Source organism: Sclerotinia sclerotiorum, genomic scaffold (genome assembly GCF_000146945.2).
Source record: "Sclerotinia sclerotiorum 1980 UF-70 scaffold_8 genomic scaffold, whole genome shotgun sequence".
Lineage (NCBI taxonomy): Eukaryota > Fungi > Ascomycota > Leotiomycetes > Helotiales > Sclerotiniaceae > Sclerotinia > Sclerotinia sclerotiorum.
Genome location: NW_001820828.1, coordinates 62,645 through 85,215, shown reverse-complemented (window position 1 = coordinate 85,215; position 22,571 = coordinate 62,645). Strand labels below are relative to the sequence as shown.

The following is a 22,571-nucleotide window of genomic DNA, read 5'->3' as shown; positions in this document are numbered from 1 at the left end:
GGTAGATATATGGATGGATGAATGGATTAGATAGAAGTCTCGAGAGGGAGAAGGAGAGGATAGGAGAGTGGATAGATAGATAGATAGATAGATAGATAGATAAGAGTATTATCTGTCTGTCTATCTTTCATATGTATGTATGGGTTGTGAAGTTGATAATGGAATTTAATGGAATTGAATTAATTAAGTATTTTGGATTATGATATTAAACTGAACTGTGAATTGTGAATTGTAACTGTGATAAACATCCTAATGTAGCAAGTAATCTTACAGAGACTAGATTTATACCTATCCGTTGTCTTTTCAATACTTCTAGGTAGGTAGTTGATTATTAAAGATGTTCTTTTATCTGTGAATTTGCTTTTAAGGTTTTAGAGCTGTGATTGTTTTTTATTTTTATTTTTATTTTTTTTGGTTGATGGATGAATGGAATAATATATTAGGTACCTAGTATGTATGTGGAGGAGTTATAATTATAATTATAATGAATTTGGATTTGGATTATACTTGGGTGATTATATATATATGTATAGTTGGGAAAAGATTTTTTGGGGGGAGATTGGGTTGTTGGGTGTGTGTGTTGGAGATGGATGTGATGAGTGATAAGAGAATGATGAGAGGATGGTTAAGAATTGACTTGTCCAGTGTGGGGTGGGGGGAGATTCTTATTTTTGTGTTCTTATATTTGTATATATGTCAATATCAAGTTAAGTTTTTTCTATTTAATTGTAATTATCAAGTGGTGATTTAGTTATATTACAAGAGGGAAAGACTAGTAGTCAACTAGTTATATTTAAGATCTTACTTAAGATTTCTCGCTTAATCTGTATTAAATAGTTGGGATTGGGGTTTTGAACTTGGAGTTTGGGGTTTATAATTTCACTGGACTAAATGTTGATTGGTTGGTTAGAGTATAGTGTTATATAATTATTGGGAGTTTTTTTCTTATTATAGATTATAACGAAAATGAATTTGCAGGTTATAACACTTGATATAGGAGCTGAATACGTGGTGTATTAAATACTCTTCTTTTACGAATATTGTATCCGAAGTCTAAGATGAAGCGAGACTGGATTATAAATTTAACTTCCCTATTAGTAGATTCTTTTCCTTTATATATAAATATATCCATTATTATTTTAGATAAATTTGAGTATTTCGTGCGACTATAACGTGTGGTGCAATGTAGAGCAAGAGTATGAATTGCTGTAGGTAATTGTTAGTCCTAGATTCTTTCATTATTATCACCTACTCATTCACCTGCTCATTAATTTTCTAATATCTTTCACTACTCAAAATTACGCTACACTCCGTGGGCTCTTGTCATATTTCTCAGCTTTTTCAGTCTTGTTGAATTTGCGGCGCGACATCTATAATAATACTTCTCGACTCTAGCTATCCTTCTCCTTTAGATGGGTACAATCCCAGGCTTAATTAACCAAATCTAAGCCGACTTGGAATGTACTCTATACCCCTGACTCGGGTAATCCACAAAATCCTTATATCTTTTCCCAAAAACTTCTCCGCACCTCTTCTTCCCTCGAAAGCCAATGATCATCCATGCTGAAATATTAATCAAACACTGTATTTCGACCCTATAACCCGAAAAGTTTGGCCCTTGTGATCGTTCAAAAGTCTTGTATGATCCAAACCACCAAGCATTTTCCGGTTTTCGCGAGAATTCAACATAAAAAAGAGAGCTGGGCTGAGCATATGCCTACCCACTTGTTTCGAGGAGGGAATGGGAAATCTTAGTGATGATCTCGCTGGATGGGCCTCAACAGTTCATGATTCTGGGACTAGATGGTCTTGTATCTTATTGCGCTATACAGGGAATATACAATATTGAAAATGATGGAAAATAGCTACAGTTGGGAACGGATGCGAAGTTATATTAGTATATGGATTCCAAATGTTTTGTCAGACGGTGGCACAATTAGACACACTTCGCTTAAGTGCTTTGGGAGGCAATTATTTAGGCTTCAGAACAAGACTAGGAACGATATTTCCTCCTCGTGGGTGATGGAGTTAAATTTCTAAGAGTAGATAGATAAACTGAATTTTGGCATGATCGAATATTGAGGGAATTAGGGATGGGAGAGTCCATTGAAATGGTAATGGTAGCTCGTGGAGACTTGCTTACAATCTTTCTTCACTCTGCTTTTATACCGTTGACTTTGCTTCTAGGGCGGATATATTTAGGGTGCTATTAGATGACTATAATGACAAACGGATGGCTTTTTGCTGTACCTTACTGGTGTAATTGCAGTCAGGCTCAAGTATCTAGCATGAGAGAAATTTAGTGAAAGTTGAAACAGTAGTATACGTACTTTTGGAAACATACCATGGTAACTCACAATATCGGTAGTGAAGAATACTCCCTCAGACCTTCTCACTTTCCCAAAACCTTTCATATTTTTTCACATTCCTTTAGGGCCCTCAGCTCTTTGCGTTCTCTCTTTCTTCCCCGGAAGAAATAGATTAATCTAATTCTGTTAGAATGTAAAGAGTTTAATTATAATGTACAATAAATATTCATAATCCTATATTAGAGATTTACAATCCATGATAATTGAACTACAACATTGCAGTATATTACATATACAGGAGCTCAATAACTTGTTCTAGATTGTCCCATAAGAGTGACATAGCTATAACTTTAATTATAAATACTACCATGGCCCAACGTTCTAAAGTGGCAAGTTTATCATAAAGACCTAGCATGGCCACCTATCCAGCCGAAATTCTAGGATTAGTTGTAGGAATCAATTATCATTCTCTTTTAAGGCTCCAAATAGGCAATCGAACCTTGGGAATATAATTTACTAAAACCTTGTCATTAACGAAGTGTGGTTATAGGGATTAAGCTTTATCAGATCTTCCCCGACAAGTTCAGACCATTACTCTCGTGAACAGAAGTATAGCTCCATCGGTAGAAGATTCAGTGTTAAGTTCAGATTAGCGAGTTCAATGGCATAGTACGGCTGGTTTCTTTACCTAGAAGGAAATTTGGAATATGAAGCTAAATGGCCTCCGTAGTACAAGAGAATATGAGATTGAATACTTGTGATTCAGTATTTATGAAGCACTTTTATTGTATCAAAATGACTTCAGGATTTGTGAGTCATCTCTAGTGTAAATACGGCAGTAGATGTATTGATAAAATGCAAGCATTCTCTAATACATTATACAGCCAGAACGTCACCCGTAGTGAAATTTATTTAGACTCACTCTTATACGGCAGTATCCTAGAATGAACATGTTTCTGATATTTTTTTCTTTTTAACTAGAATGCCATTCTTCTATTCGTTATTAGGAGCAACATTCACAAAGACCAACAAATTCATAAAGGCCCAACAAAACATTCCAGTAAAGTATAGAAAACTGTGGACACTTCCTATCTTTCAAGACGAGAAACAGAAAGCAAATGATGCATCCGAGCAACCCCAAGTCGGTAACTAGAGCTTTCAAACGTGTTGCTGAGACAGCTAGCCCGATTATTTGCCCTGGAACCGAGGGCCAGAATCAAGATACATTCAATGAACATACTAAATCCCCGTTGCTTACAAATTCCAGTAAGTGCTCTCCACCATCAAGTATGAAATGAACTTTAGCCCTTGAAATTGAACGTCTAAAAGATCATATCAAATCAGAAGCTAACATAATCACAACTAGATGACGCAACATCTAAAAACCAGAGCAAATTCCAAGGTTTCCCCCTCGACATTGTGAATATAATACTCGACATCTTGCAAGAAGACCACGATAAAGCTACAATCATCTGTCTCGGCCTCACATGCCGAACCTACTGGAACTATATCCAAGGAAAACCATATACTTACTTTCAATTCGATAAAACCGAAGATCAGATAGCCCTTCGAGAATATCTCGCCGCATTTATCGAAACCTGGACGGGCCCAAATTATCGTCGTTTGGGACTTCATAGTCGATATATCCAAACACCATTTCTGTCTCGTGCCGTATATGGGAACCTTCCTGGAACAGAGGAAAAAGCTTTGGATGATCGATGGAAAGACTATAAATCCCTGGTTATTCATGAAGAGGATCAAGAAATTCACTTTACTCCTAAACCTCTCGGTTTAAACGCAGAACAATGGTATCCTCTCGCAGCACGAGAACTCAAAAAGCACATCTTGCGTGGGGAAGCCCGAAATGATAAGACTGAAATCTATAGCGCATATCGGGCTTCTTCTCTATGTCGCTGGCTGGTGTTTAATGGAGGCGATAAGTGGTTACTGTATAGTAGAGATCATGTGGCGTATGGAAAATCCTCACAGTTTTCGCTTAATCCTTTGATTGCGATGTTGATGGCTTTTCCGGATGATGGAAAGTCGTGGACGATGAAGTCAAAGAAAGTCTATGAAGAGAAGTATTTAGAGGGGAAATGCTAAAGAGAATTGGAAGGGTAGCAACCAAAATCGCTTGATTGGGTGCTATATTGCAACGAAAGAATTGGAGAAATTTCCATCGCTTTCAAGCAAGTCATGGGATAGGTACATTTATACTTTTGCGTTACGAGACACTGTACGCTGCTTCGTCCTTGATGTGGCAAAAATTGGGAGTAGCTTCATTGACGATGATAACTGGTTTAACTGGCTTGAGAGATATTCAAAAATCAATAATATTAAATACCATTAAGTCAGCACCAAGTATATTGAATATGTGTAAAAGTGGTTGAAAATCTGAATCTTGTGCATGAAATTTGATTACTCGCCCCAGTATCAAGGCTGAATGGATTTTATGCTATCTTACTATAGCAGGCAATCCAGGGTTTTGCAATAGGAGTTTTCTAAATGTATTTTATATTCTTGACACTTCAAGAATCATCTAACCTTCAGCAATCTTCTTCCCAAATTTATCTTTGGAAAGAATCCATAGAATCCTTCGATCTCTTTGATTCCTCGCATTGTTGAATGGCATGACGCGCATACCATTTTCAGGGGTGTTTAGCGATTGAACGAGGGTTGATACCCCGCATTTTCCTTTTGGTCGTGTCGCATCTCCCTCATCATTCCTTTGACACTTTGCATATGCCAACAGAGACAATATGGTGACTATTATTGTTGTCTCTCTGATACTCTTCCGCAGAAGCAATGCATAAATATCTGCATGCCATGCTGCATATGAGAAGAGCAAATTTAACGGACCCCAATCGGAATGTGGTGACAATTGCCGCAATGCAAAACTTCTACTCATCATCCTTAGGCGATTTTGCTCATAATTCATACATATTGATGAATCATAATCAATCAGTACGAAACACGATAGATGCGTGGAGAAAACGGCCAGAACATTAACTGCGAGACTGCTTCTGTTAAGAGAAATTGCCAACCATCTGTTTGTTTTGTGGGTGTGCACCATTGACGATTTCCCACGTGCGAGATCAATCTACTGATCCCCTCGACGATATAATTAATACCAATTCAGAACCAAATTTTCATCAACAAGAAACAAGAATGATAAATGATGGAGTAGAGATGGTAAATTTCCGGTCTCGGGCGTCAGGAAAGAGGATAAAAGAAAAGCTTTAAATAAATTCAAGGCCTCGGATGATAGATCGAGGGATGCATCTAATGCCAAGCTCCGATGATGAATAAATACGCATATAGTGGATGTATATGTACGGTGTACTTTGTAGGCACAAAGTCGATTGCTTCCTATTTCGGTATTATGGTCGCCAATTAGTTAATCGTACATCGATTCATCTTTTCAGATGGAAGTTGTTATAGATAATCCTACCATGGAATGTCCTTGCTACAGTATGAAAAGATAGTAAGGTTGTAAGTTCTATCTAGCGATAAATTTCCTATCATCATTTTTGGATCTTCACGATAACACCGTCAATATAAAATTAGTCCTCAACACACATTTTTTTCACAACGAGCAACACATCAAGGAAAAATAATTACATTCCAACTCAATCATCCTATCACAAAATCGGACCTCCTCCCCTCCCACTCACTTTTATTCCAAATTTCTAATCTCACATCTCACATCTACAAGGTGACCGACCACTTATCAAACGGCAAAACCCCGGATTCCTCCACCCCCATCTTCGACTTCAACAACCTCAACTTACCACTCACTATTTACTCCACAAGGAAAAAAATCAATTACTTCATAGCAGGTACAATAATCAAATTGAATCAATATCTATGTGGGGCGCAAAGATAAATACAACAGCCAATTTGTAACTAACTACATTCATCCTCATCCTCGACGATCTCTTCACTTTCCACGAAGTTGTGGACGGAAACCAGAAGCTTTTTCGGTGACGTCCGTTAAGGTTGCGATATTAAAGTACCGATTTTACCGTGTATTATAACCTTATATATCTCGTGACAAGATCTTCTTGTACATATAAGAAGATTTTTCATATTGTCAATTTTTCTTTCATTTGGTCGACATCCGACTTCAAGATGGTTGGTTCACGAATCATCTCAGGTCTTCTGCTAGGCATTGGAAGCTTCGCACGTGGTTCTGATGCAGTTGGCTATGGACCTAGCTATGCTACGAGCAATTCTACCAAATATGTCATTATGGATAATGATTGGGGTTCAACGGGTTTCATACCCTATCTCATAGCGCTAGATGCTGGATGGGAAATCTTAGGTCTAACATCCTGTAAGCATTACTTCATCTTCAAATCCCACCACGCCTTTCCCATCCCCGTTCATCTCCAGCTAACCCATTCATTCTATCTCAGCTACGGCAGATACATGGCAACACCAAGTCGCACTCCACGCACTAGCCACCCTCTCGCTCGGCAACCTAACGACTTGTATCCCCGTAGTACCAGGATCTACATTCCCGCTCTTGAACACGCCAGCCAGATTCCAAGCCTGGGAGGCAGTTCATGGAAAACTTCCTTGGCAAGGCGCATTTGCTCCTTATAATGCTACGGCGGAAGCAGCGGGGAAAGATCCCACGTCGGGTGATGATCCGTTTAGAGTTGTCCAGGGGGCTTTTGTAGAGGGTTTCCCGAGTAATTATTCGATTGATGCGTTGAAGAGAAGTCAGAGTGCTAGTGCGTTTATGATTGAGATGGTGCATAGATATCCGGGACAAGTATCAATATGTAAGTTTACACACTTTCAACCCGACTACCTACTCATCAGATGATCGATGACAAACCAATATCATCTATCTATCTATCTATCCACCATCCCAAACCCACAAACTAACACTCCCTCCCCCCTCCAAAAGATTCCGGCGGCTCCCTAACAAACATCGCGCTCGCCGTCCGCTCAGACGACAACTTCGCCTCCCTCGCCAAAGAACTGATAATAATGGGCGGCTACATCGACGTGAACCTCCTCCAAGTAACCGGCAGCATCAACCAAGCCGACATAAACTCCGACATAAACCTAATGATCGATCCCGAAGCCGCCAAAATCGCCTTCACGGCCAATTTTCCCAAAATCACTTTTGCGGGAAATGTAGCAAATCAGGTGATGAGTTCGCAGGAATTTCTGGATGAAATCGCTGAGGTGAGGAATGCGTATTCGGAATTGGTGCATGGGTATTATGGGACGAAATTTCCTTTTTGGGATGAGACGGCTGCGGCGATTTTGGTAGATGGGGGTATTGTGGAGAATTCTACCAGTTGTGAGTTTACCTCCTTTCTACCTCCTTCCTTTTTCCTTTTCCTTTTCCCTTCCATAAACAACTAAATAAATCCATCCAAACCACTCAACTAACTTCCTCCTCCCCCTTCTCCTTCACAGTCTACATAGACGTAGATACATCCTACTCCTCTCCCTCTTACGGGAACATCCACGCCTACCAAGCCGCACTGATGCCCCCAGGCTTACGAAAAGTCGAATACGTAAATCGAATTAATGGGGAGAAGTTAAAGAAAATGATTAAGAGAGCTGTGCAGTATCCTAGGAATTGTTCTACGATGGGTCGTTAATTAGGGTGGATGAGCTTAGGTGTTTCTTTTGATCTTTGAATTTTTTATTTTTTATTCAAGAAACACAAGGTTGCTATACGGTTTATTAGTTGCGGAGCATGGAATGCATATAATCAGTGTGGTATGGCATTATTCTCATCCAAGTCATGCGATGGGAGTTACAAAAGAGCAAATTTAATTCGAAATCATTTAACCATACAATTCACAATAAGAAGCACCACTACAAAACCACAATGACAAAGCACGTGAATCTAAAAATATCGGTATGCTATATGCTATTTCTACCAGTGCAACGCGGTGCAATGCTATAAAATTCATCGGCCGTCCATCCATTCATTTATCAAAAACCAGAAGCATGGCTAAAACGAAAGAAATTTTAATACACAGTACAAAAAATTGTTTCATCCTCTGGTCCCTTGATAGCCATTCTTTATCTTTCAACGGCACTAATTATTCATTGTTCCGCATCCCACATCCCACATCCCATAATCATTATCATTGATTCCGTCCCATCTTGCCCCTTGGCCTATACTCATATTATCTTATCTATATCTCCTAAATCACGCCCAAGTCATGAAATTCCTATGACCTCCCCAAAAACTTCAATGCCTCCTCTCTTTCTTCAACAGGCAACATAGATAAAACCTGTCTGATACCAGCCATAGCACCACCACTCAATCCTCCCTTAGCACCCGGTCCGCTAGCTCTAAGCAATGTTGCCACCTCAGCAGCTACACCCTCAATCTTCAGGTGTTCAACCTTCTCATGGACCACCTTTCTGTTCTCCTCGTACCACATAGCTACACTCTTGTCATCAGTTTCGAAAGCTGGGATAGCAGTCCAGGCAGCAAGCTTTCTCAAGTTCTCTGGTCTGGTACCATTTGGTGATTTCGAGTTCGCGGATAACATGCGCTTGAGGATATACTCCTCATTGACACGTCTTCGTACACGCCAGTAAAAGAATCTTCTGGCCTCTCTCCACTTCAATGACTCTCTAATGACACCCTTTGCCTTCATACGTCCAGCACGATCATGGAGATCAGCGAATTGAAGTGAAATTTGATTGTAGACAGGAAGTAATGCCTTCTCTCTCTGCTCAACCCTAAGCTTGACCTCAGACAGCTTTTCTTGACCAAGAGAATTGTCTAGTAATTGTTTCTTGAGTTCGGCGTATTCTGGATCGAGACGGGCCATGGTCTCCAATTGCTTATCTTTGCGGTATTTGATGTTGACAATACCTTCTGGTTCCAAAACACCACCACGAGCATCTTCATCAGCATACATCTCCATGTACTCTGGGTTGATGGTAGGATCAACAACGACCCAAGAACCACCTCTAAGCTCACCGAATGGTGGGATGTAAACGAAGATTGGCTGCTCATATTTGACCAACGCATCGACAATATAACTTCCATACTTGAGCACTTCGTTATACATATCACGCTGACCACCAGAGAAACCTCTCCAGTTAGCCAAGATCATCAATGGTAATTGTTCACCATTGTTGAAATCCTTGATAGCTTGAGCGGTCTTGAAAGCAGAGTTAGGATACCATACTCCACCAGCCTCATTACTGATTTGTTCGGTTGAATCAGGATTTGCGGGATCGGCTGGTGTGATGTTTTCAACGGAGCGAGTTTCAACAGCAATGACACCCATGGGGATACCACCAAGACGAGCACGACCAACGACAACAGTCTTTGCCCAACCGCCAAGGGATTCGACGAAAGAGTCCTTATCGAAGAGACCGGACATGAATCCTTCGTCATCTTCCTTACCAGCAATGATGTTTCTAACATCGTAAGGTTGTTTCTCAGGTGGAGTGTAGACAATATCGCGATCCCAAGAGTCAGCAGCAGGTCCAATTGGCAAAGGACTATTTCTCTTGTCAGGTACATAGGCCATCCACTCAACAATCTTGGAAACACCCTCGAAATCATCATTGGCAGTCATGTGAGAGACACCATTCTTGTACATAATTTGAGTACCGCCAAGTTGCAAGTTGGAGGTATAAACCTCGCGACCGAGGAGTTTGTTGATGGCAGGGGCACCGGTGAGAATGATGGGTTGTCCTTCGATTTGAATAGCACGTTGACCAAGACGAACCAAGTATGCACCAATACCTAAGAGTGTTAGCAAAAATGACCATAAACTTCAGAAGAAAATACATACCGACCGAACGACAAGTTACCAAAGTGATGGTGAAAATGTCCTCATAAGCTCTTGAAGTAGCTCCAGCAATCAAACCAGAACCCTTCAAACACTCAACACCAAGGCCATCCTCCGCACCAACAATGGTAACAATCTTATGTCTCGTCTCGCCATCCTCAACAACCTCCTCGGTGATAACATCCTTAGACTTGCCGTCCTCAAATCTCTTCTTGGTATCGGTGTCCAAGTAAAGGTATTTGAAACCAGCTTCTTGTCTCTCGGGGTTTTTCCAAGCAACCTTGAAATGAGGCATGAGTTCTTCAGCCATACCAATACGAGCACCAGAGTTTGCAGAAAGGTAAATACGTGGAATGCCCATCTTTCTTGCAAGTTCTGTGCACTTGTGGAAGAATTGATCTTCCTTTGGTCCGAAACTACCAATTCTGAAGGTGATATCATTGGCAACGATGACGAATTTTCTGCCTCGAGGATACTCTGGTGTCTTGGCGGTTACGAGCCAACCAACCATACCATGAGTATTGGTACCAGGTTCGCGCAAGACCTCAGCAAGACCATCATTGTCATCCAATACAAGCTCACTGTACTCAATACATTCGCCAGTAGGTGGTTGTTTATCAGCCAAAGAAGAGTGCTTGCGAACAGCCTTAACCCAGCTGTTCTGAATGGCTTGTCTGAATAGCTCTGGGAAATCGTAGACGTATTGAGTACCCATGAGATGAGCCTTGTATCTCTTTGGCTGCAACCATTCCTTGGTAGGATAAGGAGTAGATACTGGTCTCAAGTGCATGGAACCAATCTTTGTAGTACCGCCAATACTTTGGAAGACCCATTCACCACCCTTCTCAGATTTACGCTCAGCGTACATTTCAACTTGAATGACATAACCAGAAGTGTTGGTGATGACAACACGAACAGGATATGGCATACCAGTGGAAGGGTCCGTACAAATAATCCGGATTTCAGCACCAGTAACGCGGAGTCTCCAAAGACGTCTACCGAAACGCTCCAAGAAACCACCAAGAGCTTGTTCGATCTCGGGAGGTTGAAGAGGGAAAACTGGTGAGAAATTGATGAAAATGTGATTAAGGTCAGAGTTGTTGTTTCCGATAATCTCAAGAGCGTCCAAAATATCATTCATCAATCGATCGGACTCAGAGATCAAGTATTCAGCAGTAGGAATCTCATCACGAAGTCTTCCAGGACGAACGACAGCACGAGTGAAATATCTCTTGTCACTTGTAGCTTCCTTTCCAACAGCCTCATAAATGTGGATGTTTCTGTTTTCGGTGAAAACAGGAGTGATCTTGAACTTAGAGAGCCTTCCAAGTTCAAGTTGGAAAGCCAAAGCGGGCTCGCTGTGACGAATACTCTCATCTTCCTCATAGTTGGGGCCTCTGAATGTGTAGTATCCAGGGTACGAACCATCTTTGTGACCGCAGATAAATGTAAGACGACGAATGCGACGGTTGAGAAGTTCCTCTTTGTAGTCGTTGACAATCAGTTTGATCTTAGCGACAGTCTCATTGTCATCAAGACTTTCGGCATCTTGAATAGCGACATTGCACACAGCAGTAAGCTCATCTTCGGTATCAAGACGTGGAGGTGCAACCTTGCGCTTGCCACCGAGTTCTGGCAAGAGACCATTACCCTTCTTCTTACCACCAGCAACTGGGAAGACCTCAAGGGCTCGTTGCAAGTATTCTTCAGCCTCGTCGAGATATTGGACTGGAACAATTACACCCTTTCTTGTTGGTTCATGATCGGGCTTGTTGGTAAGGTAAGTCATATCACTGATAGAGCTGATACGTTTGAATGGGTTGCCAGATTCATATGAAGGGGTGGCTGGTGTCGAAGGAGCAGAGGATTGAATTGGCATTCCAAATTCTGAAGCTCCAACCTTTCTCAGGACGAAGTCCCATGACACAATGAAAGGAGGATCGGCACTCTCATTGTGGTACTCAATCTTCTGTAAAGAGTACGCTCTGTAGGCACGACGAATGTAAACCTCAAGAGCTGCAAGAGACACCCAGGGATCACTATGGCCGAAGAAAATTGGCAAGACATCAAAGACAGTGTACTTCGAGTCAACGACCTCCTTAAGAACCTCAAGATCAGGCTCTCTGTGCTCCCATCCGGTCTCACCATATCTCGATTCCACGACGGAAGATCGAAGGATGTGCTCCATTTGTGCAGCACGCTCCTCCAAAGAAGGTAGAGCACATTGAATAAGAATCTCACGAGCCTTCAAAGAAACCTTGGCAGTTTGGCGAGACTCAAGCTCGGTAAGACTTTTGAGTGGAGCTCTGAGATACTTGGCAACATCACCGGCATTTGGCTTGTTTGGTCGATACTCCTCGAGAATTGCGAGAATCAAATTGTTCTTTGCACCAACTCTGCTGTGCGACAAGACAGTTTGAACAACCTTGGCGATGTCATCCTTATTTTCATCTCTGAGCTTAAGAATAACTTCCTCATCTCGGGAAGTGCGGCCTGAAAAGAGACGCTCGACGGATGCATACTTCTGCAGAAGACCGGAGAAGACGGCAAATTCGTGCGCTTTTGGTCCATTTTGATATCGGTTGAGAATCTCAATCAATGGGGCAAGAGAAGCGGTGAGGAGATCGACATCGGCAGGTGCAACATTCTCGTCCAAGAATTTTTGCAAAGCCTTTGAAAGATTCTTAGCTGGGAATTCAGCATTGCGGGCCTTGCTACGGTCAAGGATTTGAGTCAAAGTAGCGTCCAATTTTTGGGGCATTCTCGCATGAAGAGCTGAGAACTGAGCATTGAATTCACCATATGGCAACTCTGGATCTCGGAGAACCTCAATCAACTCCTTCAATGTAGAACCCATGATGACTTGATTATCGAAACCATCAAGGATATTATTAAGAATGTTACGGAGGAGGACAAAGCGCTGAGCAGCCTTGGTACCTACAATTTGTGGTGGTCCAAGATCTGGAAGATGTCCCAAGAAAGGTTGGGCATGCTTGACTCTAGATGGATCGTCTAAAGCAAGTATACCAAGAATATCACCAGCTTCAAGAGTTGCTCCTGGTTGCTTGATGAGTTGTACGATACCATCTTCAGCGGCAATCAGAGGCATGTACATCTTCATGACTTCGACTTCGGCAAATGCCTGCCCGGCCTTGATGTGCTCTCCGTTCTCAACAGTGAACTTGACAAGCTTTCCTGGAGATGGAGTTCTGAGTTGCGTTGGGTCGTTCTCTTGCTCAAGTAAGCAAGTTTTGCTGTCGACACTCAAACGAGTAGCACCAACTTCTTCCTTCCAGTAAACATTGTGAGATCGTCCACTGAGAAGGACAAGAAGACCACCGTCACTCAAAGCACGAACACCAACCGAGCATTTAGATCCGTTGATGAAAAGATGGTAGCTGTCCAAGCTGGACCGAGTAGCAGTGAACTTGTATCGGTGACCGTCATAAATAAAGTCGATGGGGAAGACGGTCTTGAGGATATCTTTTGAGGGAACTTGACCCTTCTCCAAAGAAGTTCTGTATTCAGAAATACAAGCCTCGCTAGCAATGTGGGCCTTGGTCACAGCACCACAAACAACCGCAAGCATAGGATCTGGTCGCTCAGCAGTCAATTTATTAGAGATAAGTTCATCAAGCCATCCAGTGGTAATGGTGTTATCTTCGAAAGCAGGAGTTTCCAAGAGCTTAATCAAGTATTCGACGGTAGTTCTGAAATCACCACGAATACTCAATTCCTTCAAAGCAACAACCATATGTTTTCGTGATGCCGATCGATTCTCACCATAGGCGAAAATATGACCGAATTGAGAATCAGAGAAACTGTGGATACCACCAGCTGTACCAACAGAGAAATAACCCCAAACGTTAGAACTACTTCTGAAGTTCAATTCGTGCATTGTACCACTTGAAGGTTTGAAACCCTCTCCCGGATCTTCGGATGTGATACGACAAGCCGTGGTATGTCCCTTTGGCGTTGGTCTTCTTTGTGTTTGAATGCTCTTCTCTTGAGAGAAATCAAAATCGATTTCGGTAGTAGTTGAAGGATCAACTCCATACAATAATCTAATATCTCTTATTCTGTGCAAAGGAAGACCCATGGCAATTTGAAGTTGAGCAGCAGGCAAATTAACACCACTGACCATCTCAGTCGTAGGATGTTCGACTTGCAATCTTGGGTTCAATTCCAAGAAGTAAAATTTGTCATCGGAGTGCGAATACAGATATTCAACGGTACCGGCGGAAACGTATCCTACAAGACGACCAAGCCGAACAGCGGCCTTCTCCATAGCCTGGAAAGTGGCTTGTTTAGCGACAGTAACTGGGGCCTCTTCAATAATCTTTTGATGTCTTCTTTGCACGGAACAATCTCTACCAAAGAGCGAAATATTGTTTCCGTACTCATCAGCCAATAATTGAACCTCCAAATGTCTTGCATTTCCGGCCAACTTCATAATAAAGATAGGGGAACCGGGAATCTCGCTCGCGGCAGCTTTGTAAAGGGCCTCGAAACCTTGCTCGGATTCAGCTTTTCGAATACCCTTTCCACCACCACCTTCAGATGCCTTAATCATAACCGGAAATCCGATCTCTTTGGCCTTTTCCAGACCTTCTTCCCACGATTGGATACATCCCTTCTTGTACACCTCATCCTCAACGGTGACGATACCGTCCTCATTGACCTCGACCTTGTCAACACCAGTTCCTGACCAAGGTATACAAGGTACTTTAGCGTGTTGTGCGACGATCGTGGAGGAGATCTTGTCACCGAGCGATCGCATGGCCGAACCTGGAGGACCAATGAACACAATCTTTTTCGGACTCGCAGCTAAGGATTCCGGAAGTTTTGGATTTTCTGATGCATGACCCCTAAGAAAATTGTCAGTCTCTCTCCTCGAACAATGCTATTCTGAAACATCAATTGGGGGGAAACCTACCATCCAGCCCATACAGCATGAACATTCATTCTCTCGGCCACATCAACAATCAATTCCACATTTGCGTAATTGTTGTTATTTGTACCACCCGGAACTTCAACATATTGATCTGCCATACGAATATAATCCGCATTGGCTTGAAGATCTTCCGGGGTGGCCATCACCGTGAATTGAATAGCCTTTTCATCTCCGAAGGTTTCGTAGGCCCATTTCCGCACCGATCGAATCTCTTTAACTGCTGCAATTCCATTATTTGCTATCAGAACCTGTTCACCGGTTGTTAGTTATATTCGTCTGAAAGCATTGCGGTTTATGCAAATTTCCGACTTCCTAACCCCGCATCAAGGGAGCAAACTAAATTTTGTGCATTGTGAATGAGGACAAGTCCCTAATCCCCCATAGCCTGCAGCGCTCGAAAACTCGAACTGAAGATTCATTTCCTCTCAGAATATTCTGCCCCCACGGCAGTGGCCCCCGGAGGGCCAGCGGAGCGTCATTGAATTGAATGTCACCAAAACCTTTACTCACATTCGTAATAACAGTATGACCATCCGAAGCGGCTACAAAATCCTTAACCTTACTCGCGGGAGCATTTTCCAACTTATTACCGCCGATGAAGTGATCCGCAAGATTATGTCGAGCAGCATATGAGCTACCACCTCCATTTGTTGAGGAAATTATTGGCACTGTGCCATTTGTGTGTTGATCCGCCATTGTGATTTTTGATTCGTATATTTTTGAGAGAGATTCAGCGCTCAATGAAGAGCAGAGGAGAATATTTGGCCAAAGGGTAGAATTGAGGCCGGGAAATGGAGGTAGGAGGGGAAGCTGGAGGTGTTTTATCCCAGCTGAGAAAATGGTTGAATGTAAGATAATTGATGAGGAACGGACCCCGAAATCCACTCAAAATTTTCTATCAAGAACTCCGAAATGAATCTAAAGGCCTTTGGATATTGTGAGAAAATGAAAAATAAAGTGTGAACAAAATACAAAGTAGAAATTCGGAGTTTTGAAAAGGTTGAGAGGGCAAAGGGAAGGGAAGGGAAGGGAAGATGTTATGAAGGATTTAAATCTTACCTGGGGTATCTCAATCTAATGAATGGGCAGAAAAAAGATTGGGGACGGTCCCTTCCTTTGGCGAATGATGTCCGAAGATTGCAAAGTAGTGCATGTGTATCTTCTCAAGCACGTACTAGAGTTACAGCTGGACAAGACAACGAATATACCAAGAGGGAGTTTGGTATGGTATGAACCGTTTGAGTAAAGAGGTTAAGAATGTACGTGTGGGTGTATGAGTAGAGTGAAGAATGTGTATTGGTATTCAAGTAGATGGGTAAGTATGTATCAAATCATTAAAGTACGGAGTATTGAATATTGAAGCAATACAAGTACGTATTTGAATTAGCAGAGGAGAAGAAGATAGTCAACAAGTTTCAAAAATTGTTGATCTAAAATAAATAAATAAAACTTCAATTATCACGGCGGTCAATACTTATTTATTCTCTCCCATATCTTCCACGAAGAAGTATGTTGATCCTATCCTCTATTTTCTAGTTGCTTTGATGTCCGCATTCAAGCTCTACCTACCTAGGTATTCATGAGAGGTTATCACCACTCTCCCTCATATTCACTCCCATATTTCACCCCATCAACCCTCATCATCCCCATCATCATCCAAACCCTCAACCAACTTTGTTGAACCAGAACTTCATCCCTCCCTCCCTCACTTATCAACCCCACTAAACCGAAGCGAGTAAAGTGCGTCTCCCAACGATCACGAATTGGTGAGCTCTGGCATTGAATGGACCCACTGAAAACTTTAAAAAAAGTTAAGGCTTTTGGCTTTTGAGAAAAGTCCGGCAGAAACCTGGAGAAGGGAAATTTTAACGTATACCTAGGCAGATGTATAGTAGTGTATACTTTTTTATAGTAAACTATGACATGATTTTATGATAATATATAAAGAGTTGAAAGTATACCACAGATATCAAATCAAGAAAACACAATTACCTAGAGATATCTCAACTTAATTCTCCTTCTCATTCTCAGCTACAATATCAAAGATTCCCTCATTCAATAATTCATTCATTCATCCATCCCTAGCCATCGTATCGTGGCCATGCTTCTGGAATGACATTAGCCCGGTCGATCAATTCCGATACATGACATACTAACTAACCTTAATACAGGGGTAAGAAAATAACATGGTATATACTATCTAGGGAGTAAGGTAATATTGAGAATTTGGTGGAACCTTTGGTTTGTAGTATTGCTGTACGGAAGGTTACAATACAAATCCCAAGATCCTACAATAGATAAATAAAATGCACCACCACCATGGAATCTCTTTTCCTCCCAAAATCTCACGTGCTATGAATATCTCTCCTCTTCCATATTCTCTTCCCTATCATACTGACATCCAAATTGACATCATCAAGCCCTCTCTCTCTCTCCTCTCGATCCACCCCGTCTCCCTAACAAAAAGGAAAAAATAAGGTCCGACACCCAAACCAAACCAGCCCAAGCCAACCCAACCCACAACATCAGCCCTTCAATTCAATTCAGCTCACCCACTATCTCTCACCCACAAACAGGAACTCCCGTTGATCCCTTCCCCATCCAAACCACCCAAACACCCAAAAATCCAAACTATTACCTTTCATTCCTAATCAAATCATAGCGATAAGGCCGCAAAACACCCTTAGCTTACAGCTTACAGCATACATACATAACCTGGTCTGCCTCCACGGCAGTGGCCCCCGGAGGGCCAGCGGAGCGTCTGTCAAGTTGTCAACCATCATATAATACGAGGCTGGAGTATCTACGGATGTCCGATGGGGTACCTCTCGCTCGATCAGCTTAAGCTTCGACAAATCAACATCCTTCTGCGATCCGGCTCAAACTATATAGTACAAACCTCAACTTTCCTTTCCTGCTACCTATTAGATTCAATTTCCTAGCTAGAATGTACGCACTAAGTACTAAGCATAATACGGACTATATACATTTAATAGCCCGAACTTATTTCGGCCTCCGTCTCCCCTCCCATCCATCACATCTACATCTCCCGCCGAGTACCCACGGTCAATATTTAGTCCCGCAGGAACGAATATCAATTTTCTTTTTTTCTTTTTCTTCTTATTCATCACATTTCCCGCTTTTCCGCAGAGAATCTTACTACCTCTGGATATCTACTTTTTGCATGCATTCAATCTCTCTTCACAAAATTCATCTAGAACTCCACGTATTACTGCATCCACACATCAAGAACATTCAATTGAATCATCATAATCATTTCCTTCATTCTAGTAGTCTGCTTGTGTTTGTAACGCTCACTTCCAGCCATCCCGTGCCATCCATCCATTCATCCATGCTCTTTCTCCGTACTTGTTTTACCAGTCCAGCCCCTTCCAGGTTCCCTCTGGCCAACAAATGAAAATCTTCTCATCCCCGCTCCTTCTCCTATCATCAGCCATCTATCCAGCCCTCACCACTATTTACAAAAGAAACGAAAACTCTCCCCTTGAAAGAGAGGGATAAGAGGAGCAGAGCAAATCAATAAAAAAGAGGTATAGCAGTAGTATCAATCCCAAACTGTACCCCGTTCCATGTCCGCCCAGCTATGCACGAGTGAGAAAAACAAACGCCCTAGCCCATGCACGCAACCCAGATATACAGACCTCCACCCTCGTTCAAATATGATCCCAAATTCCCATTTCCATAACGGTATACAGATGAAGCGAAGAGGAGAAAAAAGTTCCTGCTCATCCATAAGAGCTTAATAACATTCCCCTACACCACTCAATCTCCTCGGCCTTCCACTTGGTGGCGTGGGAGCTTTACTGAGTCCCGCCGGTTGTCTGGGATTAATGATCCTTTCGTCCTCTTCTCGAAATCCATGACTCGTGCTCGTTCTCCTAGGCATAGGTAGACCCGACATCGATAAAGACTGTCCGCCACTTTTTCTACGAGGAAGTCCAGATAACGGTGTAATGCTCAAACCCTCGGAACCATTGACAGTTCCTCTTCGGCCCAAGGGAGTCGTATAGTCAGATCCTCTGTTCTCGTCGACGCCATACCCAATATGTGACACACTTTGTGAGTGTGTATGAGGTCGTCCGTCCCCATGCTTATCCGCATAGTTCCCCCCTAGACTGCTTTTCGCCCTGATCGGCTCCGCCACTTGTGACTGTGAAGAATGAGATGTTGGGGTCTTGGCGCCCGGGCGACTAGCCGTTGATCGACTTGGTGGCCGATCATAAATTGAGCCACTGGCGCGACTCCCTGGTCGACTGGGCGGCCTACTACTGTGTCGACTACTATCGTGCCCATCTCTATTTGCAACCGGTCCAAATGTGAGTCTGCCGATTCCAGATACGGATACTCGGGGAAGGTGTTTTGTTGAGGTTTCTTCTCCAGTCATGGATGATGTGGTGCTTGCGCTAGCGGTACTGCCTGCAGTCCTGTTCCTATTCCGTACTGCAACACCGGGGGGCATATAATTACTACCCATAGCTGATGTTGTCTGAGAGGGACTATTGACAGGTGCCGGTAATTTGGACCTGGCAGACTGAACTCTTTGCTCTAATCTTTGCATTTGCGCCGTAAGACTTCGAATATGTGTAAGGGATGTTGAATTTGGTAAACCGCGTGTAGGTGGTGCCTTTTGCTTTGTTTGACGAATCACTGCTGGCGTCGCGCTCCTCATTTTCGAATTGCCATTCGGTGTTGCTCCTCGGGAATTACGTACTGTCCCAGATACATAACGAGACAGGCCCTGCTTGGATGTTGAGCTTGAATTTCCAGTGGGCATTTTGAGTTTGCTTTGAGGTAGATTCATCGGTGTGTTCATACCGGTTCGTGCTGTTGCGGAAGCTTCTGACATTGGTGGGGATGGAGGGGTAGGAGTTTCGGAAATAGTATCTGTCGTGGAGATAGATTTTGTGTCTGGTGGAGTATTGATGAGTGGAGAGGAAGCTGTGGATCTAGGCGATGTCCCAAAAGGCTCATATGAGGGAGTACTTGGTGTGATATAATCTGTCGTGATGGATGGATATTGTCGTTTTCGTAGCTTGTCTTGCATAATGTCTGCTTCTACCTTCAAATCCGACAACTCATCGCGCAATCTTTGTGTTTCGATCCGAAGTTGTTCTCTTTCCTTTTCACCAATCTTGATTTCTTCTTCCATCAGTACCCCTCGTTCAATAGACATGTTAAATTTTGATTCCATGTCCTCCAAGGATGAAAAGGTATTTCGCGCCTGCCTCTCGATGTCATCATGTTGAACTTCAATGTCTCGCAATTGTAGATGCATCGCCCGGTTCGCCTCCCGTAAAGAAGTGATCTCCTTCTGTAATGTACTTTGTGCGGCATTTGCTTCATTCTTGGATTGCTTATATTTTGTCTACGAATAAATCCTCGTTAGTAAATTCTACTACGGACCTAGCATTTTCACATCTTTTAAAGACATACCTTCCATTCTTCCACTTCAAATTCCAAACTCTCTACCTTCTCCCGCAATGTCCTTTCCCTCCTTTCCGCAGCCTCTATATCCTTCTCTAATTCCGCTTCCAGCTCTTGCGAACTCGCCTGAAACTCGGTCAATTCCGCCTCCAATTGCTCATATTGTAATTTGTAGTATGCGATCGCGTCGACTAGATCCGAAGGCGGAGAAGATGGTAATTCCGACATCTGTGGTTATTCTCTTGTTGTTTCTGACCGGTCTTCAATTCGTATGGTATCGTGTGGTAACTTCTAACTATCTTAAGGCCTTTCTGTTGCTTGGCGGTAACATCCGTTCCTTGCACCTGCAATCTTACAAGGTAGTGACCAATAGGATATGCAGCTGTTGCGACTGTTGTTGTTGACCATAAACAAATACTCGTTTGGCGGTCAAAAATTCGAAATGCAGCTGTAATGTGGTGAATGGTCACCAAACAAAGTCGGAATTTGTGAAATGTTTGATCGCGAAGCAAAGAGTGAAGGATCGAGGTGGTAAGAAGAGTGAAAGATTGGTTTTCGTGTACAATAATGGTCGTAATGGGTCGTGAATCACCTTTAGCCTTCCCGTAGAGTAATATGAAACAATAATTAAGGTAGTAAGTAGTAGTCGTAGTAGTCGTAGTAGTAGTATTTGAAAATGTCCTGTAGCACTGCTGAAGCTGGCGAAGTGAGAAATAAAAATCCTTGGGTGGTTTTCGATGTATTTATTTGGTTGAATATTCCTATTTGAAGCGGTAGTTGTATGTTTTGTTGATTGTTGATGTCAGGTACATTCAATCCATAAGTAGTAGATATTGTACGGTAGGTTTTTGGCAATTCGAAGCGTAAAATGGGAATTCGTAGGTCGATATGAAAGTGTAATAAATGGACGTTTATCGAGATTCAAATTGAAGAAGGATCAAGGAAGTTGCGCTTGAGGTTGAGTTTGTTATTGTCGTCGATGTTCGTTTGTCGGTATGTACCGTTGGAGTGAATATCGGGTTGTAATAAAAAGTAAAAACGAAGGTAGGTATATTGCGTTTGCCGATTTAATTCAAAATAAGATAAGATAATGTAAACAGAGAAGAGAAGAAGAGAAGTAAGAAATAAAAAAGAGATCGACTTCCTACTTTGCTTGCGGTGTCGATAATGGATAATGATGGTGGTTGTCCAAGGATGTATGTGTGTGTATGTGTATATGTGTGTGAGTGTGATGTGGTTGATGATGATGCGGGCTGGGCTGCACAACGAGAAAGTTCCTGAGAGAGAGAGAAGAAGGGCGGAAAAGGGATTGTTTAGGAGTGAAGTGGGAAGACCGACATTTGGGGCATGGGGAAGAGAGATTCTAGAAATTCTAGAAATTTGAGTGGTCAACTTCTTAATGTTTGTGTACGGTACCGGGAATGGTAATGGTAATGAATGTACTATGGAATATGGATATGGGTTATGGATTATGGATTATGGTTTTATGGTTTTATGGTTAGTACCTACAATAATTAGGTATAGGATGGGAATTAGAACCTTGTAAATCGACATTTAGCGTTAGTTTATACTAGTTTACTAGGTAGGCAAGAGAAGAAATCACTGATCTAGCAACCATGGTGCAATTCATAGATACTAGACAGAGTCATATACTCCGTAAATTTGAAGGTACGGAGAAGTCGGTAGGTACCCAGCCACATTTTAACAACTGGCAGTCACATGAACGGTGAGCTTGAGATCTAGCTAAAAGGTGTTCCGCCCTTTCGTTCAATTCCTTTTTTCTTTCTAGATAATGGAGGGATGGATGATATTGATGTATTGAGAAACTTATCAATATTGAATGGTGCGAATAGTTACATCTTTTTTACTTCTATGAAGTGTTTGAGTCTCGTCACCGTCATCATCACCATCATCGTCACCCCATCTCCATCTCCATCTCCATCTCCATCCACATCACATCACATCTATCAACTTACTCACCTCCTACACCAGTACCTTTCACTTACCCCTCGGTCATTCACATTTATGCAACTAAATCGATAAATGTGGGAATCTTGACTGCTAGCA

At 42.3% G+C, this 22,571-nt stretch overlaps 5 protein-coding genes across 5 annotated transcripts; 3 read left to right on the top strand and 2 right to left on the bottom strand.

Annotated features, from left to right (window-relative positions):
* Positions 1 to 3,291: 3,291 nt before the first annotated feature.
* On the top strand, positions 3,292 to 4,412 carry SS1G_06350 (predicted protein; the record flags this gene model as incomplete). Its single annotated transcript, XM_001592061.1, has 2 exons — positions 3,292 to 3,454; positions 3,676 to 4,412. 2 exons carry the CDS (start codon positions 3,292 to 3,294, stop codon positions 4,410 to 4,412), a joined length of 900 nt encoding a protein of 299 aa, XP_001592111.1.
* Positions 4,413 to 6,440: 2,028 nt separating this feature from the next.
* SS1G_06349 (hypothetical protein) lies at positions 6,441 to 7,936 on the top strand (the record flags this gene model as incomplete). Its single annotated transcript, XM_001592060.1, has 4 exons — positions 6,441 to 6,645; positions 6,728 to 7,099; positions 7,228 to 7,629; positions 7,830 to 7,936. The coding sequence occupies 4 exons, from the start codon at positions 6,441 to 6,443 to the stop codon at positions 7,934 to 7,936; spliced, it is 1,086 nt and encodes a 361-aa protein (XP_001592110.1).
* A 582-nt stretch (positions 7,937 to 8,518) lies between these two features.
* On the bottom strand, positions 8,519 to 15,755 carry SS1G_06348 (hypothetical protein; the record flags this gene model as incomplete). The annotated part of the gene is made up of 4 exons (XM_001592059.1): positions 8,519 to 10,059; positions 10,109 to 14,973; positions 15,042 to 15,307; positions 15,570 to 15,755. 4 exons carry the CDS (start codon positions 15,753 to 15,755, stop codon positions 8,519 to 8,521), a joined length of 6,858 nt encoding a protein of 2,285 aa, XP_001592109.1.
* A 3,064-nt stretch (positions 15,756 to 18,819) lies between these two features.
* Positions 18,820 to 20,732, bottom strand: SS1G_06347 (hypothetical protein; the record flags this gene model as incomplete). Its single annotated transcript, XM_001592058.1, has 2 exons — positions 18,820 to 20,445; positions 20,514 to 20,732. 2 exons carry the CDS (start codon positions 20,730 to 20,732, stop codon positions 18,820 to 18,822), a joined length of 1,845 nt encoding a protein of 614 aa, XP_001592108.1.
* Positions 20,733 to 21,180: 448 nt separating this feature from the next.
* Positions 21,181 to 21,273, top strand: SS1G_06346 (predicted protein; the record flags this gene model as incomplete). The annotated part of the gene is made up of 1 exon (XM_001592057.1): positions 21,181 to 21,273. The coding sequence occupies one exon, from the start codon at positions 21,181 to 21,183 to the stop codon at positions 21,271 to 21,273; it is 93 nt and encodes a 30-aa protein (XP_001592107.1).
* Positions 21,274 to 22,571: the final 1,298 nt, after the last annotated feature.